At 39.4% G+C, this 15,057-nt stretch overlaps 1 protein-coding gene across 3 annotated transcripts in view; it reads right to left on the bottom strand.

Moving 5' to 3' along the window:
* LOC116174437 (sodium channel protein 60E-like) overlaps nt 1-13,911 on the bottom strand; it is a 32,555-nt gene extending 18,644 nt beyond the window's left edge. Inside the window, exons 1-7 of one of the 3 annotated variants that reach the window (XM_031492366.1) lie at nt 13,747-13,911; nt 13,641-13,692; nt 13,499-13,589; nt 13,335-13,440; nt 13,146-13,271; nt 2,152-2,332; nt 1,962-2,089 (exon numbers count right to left, since the gene is read on the bottom strand). In XM_031492366.1, the coding sequence (XP_031348226.1) occupies nt 1,962-2,089; nt 2,152-2,332; nt 13,146-13,271; nt 13,335-13,440; nt 13,499-13,589; nt 13,641-13,692; nt 13,747-13,884 (822 nt within the window). In that variant the 5' untranslated portion in view covers nt 13,885-13,911. Of the gene's footprint in view, nt 1-1,961; nt 2,090-2,151; nt 2,333-13,145; nt 13,272-13,329; nt 13,441-13,498; nt 13,693-13,746 lie in introns of those variants that run through there. The other 2 variants (XM_031492359.1, XM_031492371.1) reach the window with 2 other exon arrangements.
* Between the last annotated feature and the right edge of the window lie 1,146 nt (nt 13,912-15,057).

Below are 15,057 nucleotides of genomic sequence, written 5' to 3'. Positions count from 1 at the left end.
TTGTGAGCACTGTTTGCTTTCATTTTAATGACTCGAGCCTGGAAGAGTTACTACACGCATTTACAGCAGTTTGTTTTGATTTTCGATCTAATTGTATACCAATTTATGAAACAAGAATTAAGTTTCTTTCTGTACTCGGCGGTTTTAGAGTAAATATTTTGATTTTTGACTAACGTAATAAAGGCAGACTATCCTTTCTATGCAGTGAATTTTTGTGAATGAATGAGTTAACCCTACTTTTACAGGAACGTACCGCCACAACCCCCATTTCTTTTGACGTGTGTAATTTACAGCAAAAAGGTGATTCTCTAAGAGAAAAAGGCCGTAATAGGTTTCAATAAAGACTATTGATTTTTATTCATACATCCTTTCCCATTTCCTCGAGGCCAGAAAGGATCATCGACTGAAGCTAGCCGGCGCCCAACAACAATTATTTTATGTAAGAAGAACCACCCCTAAATAAAATAGTTTGAGAAAGAAACGGTAAGAAGAGGTGAAAAGTAACCAGCCGGTTACATACTCTACTTTTAATTTCTGAAAAAGCAACATAGTAAAAAAATCAAGTGATGTAAAAATAAAAGAGCACCAAAAAACAAATTAATTTTTTTAAATAAAACGGTTACTTTTTGCTGTAATATTCTTAAAGAGCTTGAAATTTTCTTTACAATGATATCAAATATATTATAATTACCTTAAAAATTAAAGCTGCAGTAATGTTTTTGAAACCAATCGCAGTAACTGTGGAAATTTAAACAAAAACAAAAGAGAGTTTTTCACTTGTTACGCCTGTCACAAAATCAGTTTAGTGAACAATATAACTTATAAGCACCATAATACAACAAAATAATAATTTCACAAATGATGAAAAAATGTTAAGAGGTGTAATACATTATATAATATATCACACTGTATAATTGCAGATATGGTTCAAATTTACACCATGTGCGGGTCTAACTTTGAACCATGGCAATAGCTTTTTTCGGGAATACACACTACTCTGGGATATTTTTAAGCTTTAAGATATTATCGAACTATATACACCGCGATAATGTACTATAAATATGCAAATAAAGAGATCAGTGTTCGTGGATAGAGCGGGAGGTATCAGGTATGGCAGGTTTATGAAAATCAATCGCCTAATAGAACCAAACCAAGTATTGAGAATAACTGAGGCTAACACCGGATAGACATTTTAATTTGTTAGCGCATTTCTACGAACAATTTTAATCTTACAAGAAGACGAATATTCCTGATTGAGCTAGACGAAATTGAGTTGGAAGAAACAGACAAGATTCAAAAACAGTAAAGTCATATCTAGTGACTTTAAAAAACAGTAATAAACAGCCCCATCTATGGAATTATTTAAAAATTAGATATAGAAAACATTCAATCACTGTAAAAGAAAAGGGTATATCGGGGACAAAAGCATGTAAATAGCAGAAGACAAGAAAAATAGGCCAATTATGACGATCATACAATAGGTACGAAAAATAGAGACGTAGGTAGGTCAAATTTGAAATTTGAAAAGTCTTACTGTTCTTCATATCGGTTGATGATGCTTTTGAAGTGATACAAATCATCAACAAACAACTGCCGTTCGTAGAAATACCCAATAGTTAATTTCGGAATGCGTTTTTCCACGTCTGCAACAATGGCCGATAAAAAGCAATCAATGAACCTAACATGCAACATTTTATATGAAGTGGACTTAATTATTTACAACTTCCCAGTATCGCAGACATTAAAAACAAACGTTCCCTTCTAGTTTGAAGAGAACGATGCTTTGATATTGCGAATTAATACGTTTCGTCAAAATGAATTCATCTCCAGAAATATCTTATTTCTGAAGTTGAGTTCCTATATAATTAATCATCGTGCTGAGTTTATATTATAAAAGTTCGTTTTGTGAGAATTAAGAAATATTTGCGTGAGGGACAACCGCAACTAATTGAGATACTCACTTTAAATTCCCCTTTATCGTAACTGATTAAAGAGATTGGCCTATTCATCGCCTCCTGATAGCTCCGATTGTAAATCTTGTCCGGAGGAAAACCAATTAAAGTTTCCTGGTAAGCCTTTGTGTGTATTCCTAAGCAGACGTTGCGTTTTTACTGTAAGATGGAATGGAAATTTTAAACAAACAATACGCACCCTTAGTAAATTCTCTCTCTTCGGCCTGTCTTTGCATAACTTCTCGAACGATCTGTTCCAAACGTGAATTACTTTCGTTTTGACGAAGTTCTCGAGCTAAGGCACGTTTCCGACGTCGTTGTTGTATAAGCGCTTGGATCCTTTCGAAACTTTTCGCTATGTTTGATTCATCTCCTACTTCCTATAAAAAAAAACGTGATTGGTACTTTTATACGTAAATTAGTTACTTTTAATCTCTTTGGAGATAGAAATAATAATCAGAAGCTGCAATTAAGAATTTAGTGTCTAAATTTCAGTCAACTGGTTCAATACACAACATAACATCAAGTGAACATAAGTACTATAGGTCGTTAAACTGTGAATCTGTTAGTAAATCGCGGCTGAAGATCCAAGTTTGTTAATTCCACGACATTCGCAGCCGATCCACAAGGACCATATGACATATATTTATGCCAAGATTTGGCTTAAACTCGTATAAGATTATCTCGCCTGAATGGGTATTAGCTAATAACGTAATAAGCAAACTTGCCGCGAACCGAAAGTCCAAGAAAGATTACCTTTACATCCAAATTTGAGTTACAAACGCATCTGTTTGAGTCGTCCGTATGCCCCCCCCCCCATCCTAGATATATCGAATGTCCCCTCATTGCAAACATAAACAAGATACAAAGAATCGTATACGATTTCCAATAAGGGAAGCTCGCATTCGAAAACACGACTTTTATTCCGGCTCATATTCAATAGCACTGGTCCTTGAACTCGTACAAATCCATTGACGAAGGTTTCACATCGCTGTCTTTGTCAAATCTTTGTAAAATTATGTCCATCACTAAAATCATACACACATACGCTGCAGGAGTACGATTCCGTGCAAGAATCCGCCAGAAAGTCTTAGAATTTTTGCTGGTGGGGACTTTTCCAAACTGGATTATGGAAATGTCTACACACTTATGACTGGAAATAGCAATTGAGGTTACCTGAAAATGAGGCACTGAGGTGGAGCTGTTCGATGTGTGCTCAAACAAACGCTAATAATCGTGTAAGAACCATATTTTAGGGTAGTCCTTAATAACGAAAAACTAAATGTCAACGCAACCCCTATTTGATAAATGTGGCAAGCTGACTGGTCAAGTATGCGCATTCTGCACATATGGGTCTTAAAGGATCGTGTTAAGGCAGTTAAGTTGCGTACGCGCTCTGGTCACGATCGTATAAGGGATGCTAAGTAGAGCATCGGACGTATTAGTGAGTTTGGTGTAATAGCCCATTAATGTGAGTGTCTCCCACGTGTTGGTGGTGAGTGTCTCCCACGTGTAGGTGGTGAGTGTATTGTGCAGGCCATCGTGCATTGTTGTTGGGCTATGGTAAAACCCCTGGCAGATATCCGGATAATATACCTAGGCTTTTAGAGTGTATTATGTGCATGTGCCTATGACGCGGTCCCGCGGGTAGCTCCCGTTGATTATACCGCTGAGTGATCTACTCGCTCGAGTAGATCATGGTGTCGACCCAATACGAAACATAAAGGCCTCATTGTTAACACAAACAGTTCTGGGGTGAGCTCGACCTAGATGTCATTCCCAGGTAGGGCAGTGAGTGACATAGATCGACGTTACTGATCTATTGGCCGAGGGTCCTAGCGCGGCGTAACCCTTTCCCAAATAGGTCTGAGCTCCATCTTAACCCTTCAGGAAGCCATCTCCAACGACGCATTCAACCCCAATCGCCAACCGGAGTGTTCGGAGATTCAGGAGAGCTTAGTGACAGCTCGGGGCTAACGCCCCCCGGTGAGTTACTTAATTAATTAGCGAGGATCGCGGTTAAGCAGTCGCGATATTTGTTTACATGACCCTTGAGCGCGAAAGACGACCAGTCAGAGTGAATGCTGCCATGCCAACCTCTTATGCGTAGATTACAGAAGGACGTTTCTAATGAACGGTGAGTTTACAGTAGATTTGTCGCATGTTAATAATGAGTTCTGACCAACAATTAGCTCCCATTTTTAGCGATTTCCCTTGTTGTTATATAAAAATACCCCACATTACAATCGAAATCAGCTGTTGAAGACAGAACACGATGTCATTTGTAAACAAAAGCAAACCTACCTTCGTTGGTGCCAACGGAAAAGCACCATGACACCATCTTTGCAACAGAGAAACTGCTCCAGAAAGGAATGGTATGGGAACTTGCCGATTGTGACACGCTATCGGAAAATCGGTTAAGAACATGGGAGATGGAAACGAATGATGGCGAGCCGTCGCATATCCAGGACTGTACCCACGTAATCAAATACGGACTGGATTCGGTTCGATGCTGAGCATAAAAATAACGCGAAATGTGAGACATAGAATTGAAACAAGCTAGAGCCTGAACGTGGTACAGAGTGAGGCGGAATTAAACCAAGCGATAAAGCATCTCTCCCAGAAAAATCGCGTCACCAGTTTTGTGGAAGGATATTCCAAACAGGCGCTTGTCGGTAGGGAAGCGTCCGATATGCTGCAATGTGCTTGACTACCACGACTGGACCAAAAAGACACAGGCCGGCATACAAGTGGAAAACTAGGCAGAGATATCGGGATGCCATTGATCAAGCGGTGATAAGCATAAAAACACGACGGCAACTTGACATGAAATCGGTATTTAACAATGACATACCACCATCCATCGTATGACATATAGCTGGGAACATTTTTTTTTCGAAAACCGGGTTTCTATATTAAAACTGGTAAACACAACAGTCGAGCGTAGTATAAAGCTGGGATGTCCACAGGAAGCTGCACCAGTGCCATTAGTTAGATATGAAGAACCCATACAACCAGCGAGTATGGTACATGAATATGTAAGGTGCGAGAGGTTAAAGCGCTTCTTCTCGTGCAAAGAGAAATGACATTCAAAGGTTCCTAGACGTGTAGGACGGTATCCACGGAAGCAGGGAAGGGCCGAAGCATGTACAATATTAATATCGTATACCTCGAAAGAGAATAGTTAGTGTTCAAAAAGTATCGAACCATAGATTTTACCGTGTAAACCAATGAAGCGCTGGAAACTTTCTTTGGTGGAGATGTGGAGGGGACATTCATGCGTCGTGAATTTTTGCATAGCGTAAGTTGCTGGCAGTCGGCCTACGTGTGAAGACGTGTATTTATTTATTTATTATCCCTCTCTTGTTCTGGGTCCTCAACAGGCTCGCGCCCAATTACAGAGTGACCCGCATAATGCTTTTTAGAGGTGCCTCTGCAGAAGGTGTTAAGTTGTTCTATACTACTCCGGTATTTACCTTACGAATTAGAAAAACTGCAGGAAAACCTAATTCGGAGTAGCCAGGAGAATGCTCGGAACTGGTTTAAGGTAATTCCCATCTCTGCCACAGGTGAAAAATTCACCTGAACTCAGGTTCGAACACCCGACCTCCGGATTTATAGCCGATCAACAATATTTCCGGATTTCAGTTTTCGTAAAGGACAGAAAAGCGACATTGTATCAATGCAATCGCTATCTTGGCGATACGCAAGTGGAAACCATTCGGAAAGTTCAACATGTTTTCAGGGACGATTCCCTAAACACCTCACGGATAAAGGAGTGGTACCACTGCTTCAAATATAGGCGCAAATCGGTGGACAGGGAACCACGTTCAGACAGACCCTCTACAAGCCGAAATGCATAATCGTCGTATCACAGTCCGGGGAATTGTAACGGAGATAGGGGTAAGCAAACTCGAGCACATGGATCCACGGGGGTCTGTTCTAGGTCCTATACAATGTGGAACGCGATGCACGACGGGGTGTTGAGGTCATCGGGTTTTCCGACGACCTCGCAGTTTACGGCGTATGATCGCAAGGTGGGGATGGCGTTGGTACTTACGTATGAAACGTACTGTCGGAGAAATAGCGAACTAGATGAATAACAGAGAGCTGACGGATAAAACCAGTGTCGCCATGATGACGTTGGCGGTAAGCGTAGACATATTGGACGAGGCAATCAGGGACGAGAGATCCATTACGATCTTGGGCGTGGTTATCGCCAGAAACTTGACATTTGTCGATCACGTCTGATATATTGTGGACAAAAAAAATAAATCAGCAGTGGTACTAAGTTGACTCCTGCCGAAGAGAGTGGCCTTTGCTTAATCTACTGGCGTCAATCATGATGTATGCGGCGGACATATGGGACATATGGGCTAGACAAGGAAGCTACTGCTAAACATATGGATAGGCTCCTGTATCTGATCGCCATAAGAATAGGTAGCGGCTACGTATTGCTGCAAGGGACGACGTTTTGTGACTGCCGGCATTGCACAAGCTAGGATCATGGTAGAAGCCAGAGCTACGAAAAAGAGTGGTCGTTGGGCATACGGCATGGAGACGAAAGTTGTGAATTATCGTGGATAGACATATTAAGATAGATATTTAGACGGATTTCAAATGGTGGAGTTCGTGCGAATTAAACGAAATCGGGGAAGTGGCTTGTGAATCGAGTGATATTTCGAGAAACAAGAAGGTATAAGTGTAGTCCTCGTGGAATCGGGTGTTGAGCACTTCGAGTTTGCGTCGTAGAAGGTTTGCCTCGTAGTAGCCAGCTGCATCGTTAATGAATTGAATTGTAGAAATTCATCATCATTTTAAGGAAATCACAAACTTGGTTCGCATTAATTACTCTTGTAGCATTTATTATAAACATTATTTATTTATAAATAATGTTATAATCGTAAGAAAATAAATGTAATAATAAAACAACGTATCAAGAACAAGAATTGACGTGTCGACATTTACACGGACAACGGACAAGTGCTACTACCACAGATATATATATAATACATAAAACAGTGTTGCCGCTATGAATGTTTTGTCATATTCTCAACACTTCCTCCCAAAACTTTTGTCACACCCTGTACCGGTAACACTCCTAACCTCATTCGCAAATCTTCAAATCTAGGACGTGGTAGTGCTTTTGTCAATATATCGGCAAGTTGATGCTCTCCTTCCACATGACGTACTGTGATTTCGCCGTCTTCGTATTTTTGTCTGATGAAATGGTATCTTATATCGACATGTTTCGTTCGTTTATGGAATTCCGGGTTTTTGACGAGTTTTACCGCACTGGCATTGTCGATTTGGAGGCACGGAACACCTTGCAGTTCTATAATCTCACTTAGTAGTTCCTTTAGCCACACGATTTCTTTAACACATTCACTTGCAGCAATATATTCGGATTCTGTGGTGGACAAAGCTACACTCCTTTGCTTTCGACTGGCCCAAGTTATCGCACCGCCTGCATACTTGCACACAGCACCCGATCTTGATAGTCTAGTTTTATGATCGCCGGCAAAGTCTGCATCGCTGTACGCTTCTAGTTCACCAGCCTTGTACTTTGGCTTGTATACAATGCCCACGTTCGCAGATCCTTTTAGGTACCTGAATATCCTTTTGACGGCTTGCCAATTTGAAAACGTCGGATTTTCTAACGATTCGGATACCTTGTTAACAGCATATGCGATGTCGGGTCTTGTTGCAATGCTCAAGTACATGAGACTGCCTACTGCTTCACGATACGGCACCTTCTCATCTAATTTAGGATCAGATTCGAACAGCTGTGCAATTTTCTCACATGGCGTTGATACAGAGTTGCAATTCTCCATACCAAAACGCTGCAAAATGTGACTGACATAGCTTTCCTGACCTACAAAGATAGACCCGTTAGATAAATTCGATATCTGCATACCTAAGAAGCAACTAAGATCATCTTCCGTTATTTGGAACTCCACTTTCAGATCATCGATGAAACCATTTACGGTTTCTTTGTTGTTTCCGACTACGATCCCATCGTCAACATAGATTGCAACCAGGACCTTTGATTTGACAGTCCCTTTAATGAATAAACAAGGATCGGCTTTACTTTGTTTAAACTGTTGCTTGTGTAACATAAAGTTCATTAGACGTTTGTTCCAACAGCGTGGAGACTGTTTTAGACCGTAGATGCTCTTGTTGAGTTTACACACTTTTGTAGTGCCGTCTTCAAACCCTTCCGGCTGCTTCATATACACCTCTTCCTCCAATTTGCCGTAAAGGAACGCAGTCTTTATATCAAATTGTTTTGTGTACAATTTTTCCGAAGCTGCCACACTCAACAACGTTCGAACTGTATCGAACCTGGCTACTGAGCTGAAAGTTTCAGTAAAATCGACGCCAACCCTTTGTGCATAGCCTTTTGCAACAAGTCTGGCTTTAAAACGATGCTGTTTTCCATCTGGTTTGGTTTTTATCGTTAAAACCCATCGACTTCCCACAGATTTCTTGCCTGGTGGTAATTGAACTAGATCCCATGTATTATTTTCCTGAAGTGAAGCGATTTCTTCTTTCATGGCGTGTTTCCATTCCTCGCAATGGTCAGAGTTCATTGCTGTGGCAAACGAGTGCGGTGGCGAATGTTCCGCAAACAACACATAATCGTTAAGGTATGCTGGCTTTTTACATTGTCTTCGAGCAGATATTTCGTCCGTAACGATCTTTTGAACCGCTACTTCCTCCGCATCTTGTCCAGGTGCTTCCTCCATAACGATGCCTTCACTAATGGAATCCTCTTCTTGTGCTTCGACCTCTGTGACTTCGTCCACAGCGGATTCTTCCCCTTGACAATTTTGAGATACCACATTTTCATTCGGTGACGGATACTTCTTACTCGAAACAATGGTCACTTCGTTGCCATGGATTTCAGGTGTCGTCACATCTTGAGCATTTTCCAGAATCTCCTCTTTTGAAAAAATTATATCGCGACTTAGCATAACTTTTTGGCGTGACTCGATCCATACACGATATCCATCCTTTACACCACAGTAACCAACAAAATATCCAGGAATACCCTTTTTATCCCATTTTCTTCGGTTTGGTTTAGGCACATGCACAAAGCACTTGGTACCGAATATCTTCAAATGGTTTGGTTGAACCTCGGGTTGAACAGCATCTCTCCCGTACCACAATTCATACGGAGGTTTTTCAAATTGAGTGGGGCCCGTATGATTTAAAATATAACAAGCCGTATTTACAGCCTCAGCCCACAGCCTAATCGGCAAATCCCTTGCATGAATCATGCTTCTAGCGCTTTCTACAAGTGTACGATTCTCACGTTCTGCGGAGCCATTTTGTTCAGGCGTATTAAGGCATAGTAACACGGAGATTAATACCCTTAGAGTTCAGAAACGACTTCATATTATTGTTGTCGAATTCTTTACCTCCATCACATAAAAGTTCTTTGATTACATGCCCTAACGTAAATGCTTCATTCACAAATGTTTTAAAGCATTCAACCACTTCAGATTTTAACGTAAGGAAAAATACTCGTCTATATTTTGTATAATCGTCCTTAAAACAGACAAAGTACCTCGCACCACCCAGAGAACTCTCCTGCATAGGACCACACACATCTGCATGAATTAGGTCTCCTGCTGATGCAGATTTGTTCATCCTTGTACCGAAACTTGCACGTTTTTGTTTTCCGAAAACACACCCGTCACAGAACTCCGTACCACCTTTAACAACACAGCCGTGGCGCTGTAAATACGTCTTGACATGACGTTTATTCTGATGGCCTAGCCTTTCGTGCCATAATTGTAGAGTATCTGTTGATGATGCAACAAAAACTTTTTGAACAGCTGCTGGTAAGCGAACCCGCATGTTTAGTTCATATAGACCTTTAATTGTTTTTTCACCACTTAATCGTACAGTTCCGTGTTTTACAAATTCACACCTGTTACCGTTTGCTCGAAACTCGAAGCCTTTGTTTATTGTTTCCCCGATTGAAAGTAAGTTACGTCCTATTTCTGGCACATACCAAACATTTTCTAAATAGTTTGGTACCCAAACACCATTAATTTTCATTTCGACGTTCACCTTGCCTTGCCCGTATGCATAAATAACTTGACCATTTCCAACTTGTACCGGTTTTTGAATAGCAAAAGATTTGTAAGTAAGAAAATACTTTCTTTTCATGGTCATATGCACTGACGCGCCAGAATCAGCAATCCAATTATTGTTGGGATTTCTACACCCGGAAAAACACGCAAATGCTTCCCCGGTCGGTTTTGCAGATTTCTCCACTTGTAATTTTGAATCTCCCGCTCTTCTGGGACAGTTTTTCGCACGATGACCAACCTTGCGGCACTTATAACACTTCCGCCATTTTTCCTTATCAAATTTCTCACTATCTTTACCACCTTTAGCGACTAGCGCGGTACAATCGTCTTTCCTTGAAGGCAAACGCATTTCTATAAGCCTCAATCGTTCAGTTAGTTTGTTTACTGTCCTATCTTGCAAAGGCACCGATTCCCACACACTTTTAAATTCGAAGTAGTCTTTCGGTAACGTGGACATAATGCGACTCATTAACAATAGATCTGGGAGCACAGTGTTCACCAAGCTTTTCATTTCTTCATTTAATTCACTGAAGTTGCGCTGAAGACGAGCGATATACGTCGTGATATCTTCGGATGCATCTTTTTCACAGCTGAAGAAACTCTCTAGAAGTCTGTCCACTCGTTGACTTGAACTTTGTTCATATATTGAAATTAGCTTGTCCCAAACTGATTTTGCTGTATCACATGAGACAGTAAGATCAATATTGGTCTCATTCATTGCAGTCATCAAGGTTAATTGAGCCAAAGCATCGTCCTTTTTGAATGCTTTTAATTCGACCCCATACTTAGTTTGATCAGCAACAGACGCCTCATCCACAGGTGCCACTGGCAAAGTCCTTGTACCATTTACCAAGTCAAGTACTTCATGGTGTCTTAACAGCAGCTCTATTTGCCGACGCCACTTACTCCAGTTTCTGGCCCCTTCTAACTTTTCAATCTTGATCTTAAAATCCATCTCTTCACCGATGGATGATAAATCTTACAAAACCAAACGCTTTTTTTTTTATAGGTTATACCGAGCAGTGAGCACGTGCTGTAGGTATCACGATTCACAGGTATCACTCAGCTTCACGCAGTTTCAATGCAGCCTGGGCCCATAACCTCTTGTAGCATTTATTATAAACATTATTTATTTATAAATAATGTTATAATCGTAAGAAAATAAACGTAATAATAAAACAACGTATCAAGAACAAGAATTGACGTGTCGACATTTACACGGACAACGGACAAGTACTACTACCACAGATATATACAGTGCGTTTATCTTAGATTGGAACATACGATTTTGCATGCAATGTTATTTCCCTATGTTCCATTTTAAAAAAAACGCATCAACCTGAAGGATATGCGCGGTTCACAACTAAAACAAACGTATTAGAAATTTGCGAGTCACATTTGAACCAGCCTTTATTTTTAGGTTATGTACGTGTACGGTCGAAAGTCGAAGAAAAATTGTTTAATAATAAATAAAATGAATTTAATTATAAGTTATAACAAATGTTCAAAGTGCCCTCCTTCACATTCCAAGCAGTACCCTAACCGATTGCGAAATTCCTGAATACTATTTCGTAAAAACGTAGGATTCATTTGATCACATGCTGTTAGTATTCGGGTTTGTAACTCTTGCACATTCTGAATGGGAACATGATTATAAATTTTCGATTTTAGATATCCCCAAAGGAAAAAGTCATTTGGCGACAGATCGGGAGATCGTGCTGGCCAAGTGCCAAGATATTGGACCAAATCTACCGATCCAACGGCCCGGGAATGTTTCATTGAGGAAACTTGTCACTGGTCTCGTAGAATGTGGTGGAGCCCCGTCCATTTGAAACCATGGGTTGTTTATATTCAACTCCTGTAACCGTGGAATAATGCGCGATCTAAGTAATTCGAGAAACTTTGTTGAATTTAGAGTTCCATCGATGAAGAACGGTCCGATTAGAATATTGTTTATTATCCCGGCCCAAACGTTAATTTTAATATTATATTGCGTATGCGTTATGTTGTGTACATGATTATTAGTTTGTGACCAATATCTAATGAAGAAAACGGTATCAGTAAGATTTAATATGGAGATAGGTACCTACCGATAGTTTTGAGAATTTACTGTACCGTTCAGAGAAAAAGATGCTTCATCTGTAAACATTATTTTGTGCAATATTTCCTCATTATTGTTTAACAAATTAAATATTGTTTCGCAAAAGTCTGTGCGTTTTATTTTATCATCATCAAACAGTTGTTGGTGATTTTGAAATTTGTACGACTTGTATTTAAATTTCTTTAGCGTTTTAAACACGGAAGTTCTAGAAATTTCAAATTCCTTGGCCATTAAACTTAGTGATGCTGTTGGGTTTTCTTCAGCATAGCACAAAATTTCTAATTCCAATTCTTCATTAAGGACATGGTTAATTTTTGCCTTTTTTGTGTGAAGATTTGCAACACAGCCATCCCTATCAAATTTTGCTATAACTCTGTGGATCGTTGAAATGGATGGTATTTGTTCGTCAGGATACTGGACTGCAAGTAAATCGCGGACTTGTCTTGTACTGTTTAGGCCTTTGTATAAATTTATAATTGCAATTTTCATTTCTTTAGGCAGCATTTTTGAATTTATTGCAGGGCGGTAGATTTAAAGGTGACAGTAGTACATTGCGCCTACTACCCATTTGAACTACTCCTTCAGGTTGATGCGTTTTTTTTAAAATGGAACATAGGGAAATAGCATTGTATGCATAATCGTATGTTCCAGTCTAAGATAAACTCACTGTATATATAATACATAAAACAGTGTTGCCGCTATGAATGTTTTGTCATATTCTCAACAATTACTATGCATTAATCGCTCATCTTTTTCCTCATCCATCGGTATGCTGGGATACGGCTTTCGTGATTCGGGAATGCCTTTTATTTAGTTAGGTCAAACGAAGCTTAACTGTTCTTGTAATAAAGTGGACAAGAAAGGGTGCTTTATAATCGCAAATAAAAAGAAAAATAATTCTGAACTCTTATAAACAAACTTTATTAAAATAAGAATAATAATAATAAGAAATCCAATAAAATTCATGCAAAATACGTGAATATGTACCTCTTTACGACTTTTGAGCTCTTCCGAATTAAAACTATTGAGCAGCAACGCCAAGAACAAATTAAGCACCATAAAATTTCCCATAACGAGCGTTGGTAGAAATACTGCGAAGCAAGTGCCCGGGCCCTACAAATAGAGAGAAAAACAAGTATAAATTGATTTACTTTTAATTTGGTTCTTTAACTTTACTTCTGTCGTTTCTGCTCGCATGCAGTCCCAAAGAGGCTCGATCCACTCGCCGCACAATATCCGAAAAATCATCATAAACGAATGGAAAAAATCGGTAAAGTTCCACCTGTAACAATAAAACATTAAAACGTTTCCGCTGTTAGGAGTTGAAATTGAATACTTTCCTCGGAACGGGATCCGGATAAAATTTTTCAGGCGTATAATCCTTCGAAAAAAGTTGCATTCCTATCACAGCAAATATGTATATAACAATTACTAAAACGAAAGTTAGGTTTCCTAAAGCACCGATTGTACTAATGATAATACTTAATAAAACTTTCATAGTTATCCACGATTGCGCTAATTTAAGAACGCGCAACTGAAAATAATTCTTACGTTAATTACTATTCGCATGTAAAGGCACGGTCGTTACCAATCGCAAGCCTCGAAGCACCGACAGCCCGTCGACAAGCTCGAAAATTAAATCTAGGACACTTGCGGATACTATAATTAGATCGAAAATATTCCATCCATTCTTAAAAAAGTCCTTGCTGAGCGCCATCAGTTTCATTGTACATTCTAAGGTGAAAATGGAAGTAAATACCTAAAAATAGAGTAAATAATACATATTGTGGAAACCTTTTGTGGTAGGTAATGGGAATTACGTAGCATACAGGGCCAACGGAGGTAATACGCAACATAGTTATGATAATTGTATGTTCTTATTTGTAAGATTACATTACTTCAAACAATCCTACGTTTACGCAAATGCTTACGTTAGTGTGCGTTTAAATAAACGTATACGTAAATATTTCATAAACCGTAACTCGTACATATCCGTATCGTTTCCGTAAATTTACTTCGCTGTTTACAATAAACCATAATAAATACGTAACTTTGAAACATTTTCAACCTTTGCGACTATGCCCAAGACTTACATAACGCTTACATATACGTACGTAAAAATTACGTTCATTGTAAACACCTTCGTATGTTTCTATACAGTTCAACTTTGCGAAATGTTTACGTTTTATGTATTTCTTACGTATACGTTCATTATAAACGCACACTTAAGTTTACGTTCATGCTAACGAATATTACTATTAATTGAAATTCACGGAATGTATCATGGTTATCTAGAAATTTAACGAATGATCGGTGAAATGCTTGTATACCCGATATGATCAGGCACACTCTGGTTCACTTACGTGATACTTGGCCTTGGTGAAATTGGGATTACTAATAGTGAAGGTCGTTAGATCGTGGTCTAAACTAAAAACCAAAGTCACTGAAGGTCAAGCGGTGGAATTCGTTCCTGAGCTCAATGTCACTGAAGGTCAGTCGATCGTGGTTGTTGTCTAAACGATAAACCAAAGTCATTGAAGGTTAAATATACACGCGTTTCTCCCTGAACTGCATGTCAGTAAAGGTCGTAGACGAGCATTCTTTCCTGAATTAAAGCAAAATCAAGGTCACCGAAGGTCAAACGTAGACGCGGCGATTCCAATGTGACTGAAAATCCCACTTGAAGGTGAACTAGAGGGAGAATTGAAGATAAAATAGAGAGCAAAATTCAAGGTGAAATAAAGCATTATTCTCAGCTCAAACAACATTATCGAGTTTTAAAACAAAGGGTGTATTGTTTTCGGGCTCAAGGTCAAACGTGTTTCAATCCTTCGAATCTAAATATATCCTAATGGCGAATATGTAGATAAGGATGACGCCTTCTCCAACATAGTGAAGG

The sequence above is a fragment of the Photinus pyralis genome, unplaced genomic scaffold, assembly GCF_008802855.1.
Source record: "Photinus pyralis isolate 1611_PpyrPB1 unplaced genomic scaffold, Ppyr1.3 Ppyr1.4_LG1, whole genome shotgun sequence".
NCBI lineage: Eukaryota > Metazoa > Arthropoda > Insecta > Coleoptera > Lampyridae > Photinus > Photinus pyralis.
The sequence above is the reverse complement of the archived record's forward strand: the minus strand, read 5'-3'. Positions and strand labels throughout refer to the sequence as shown.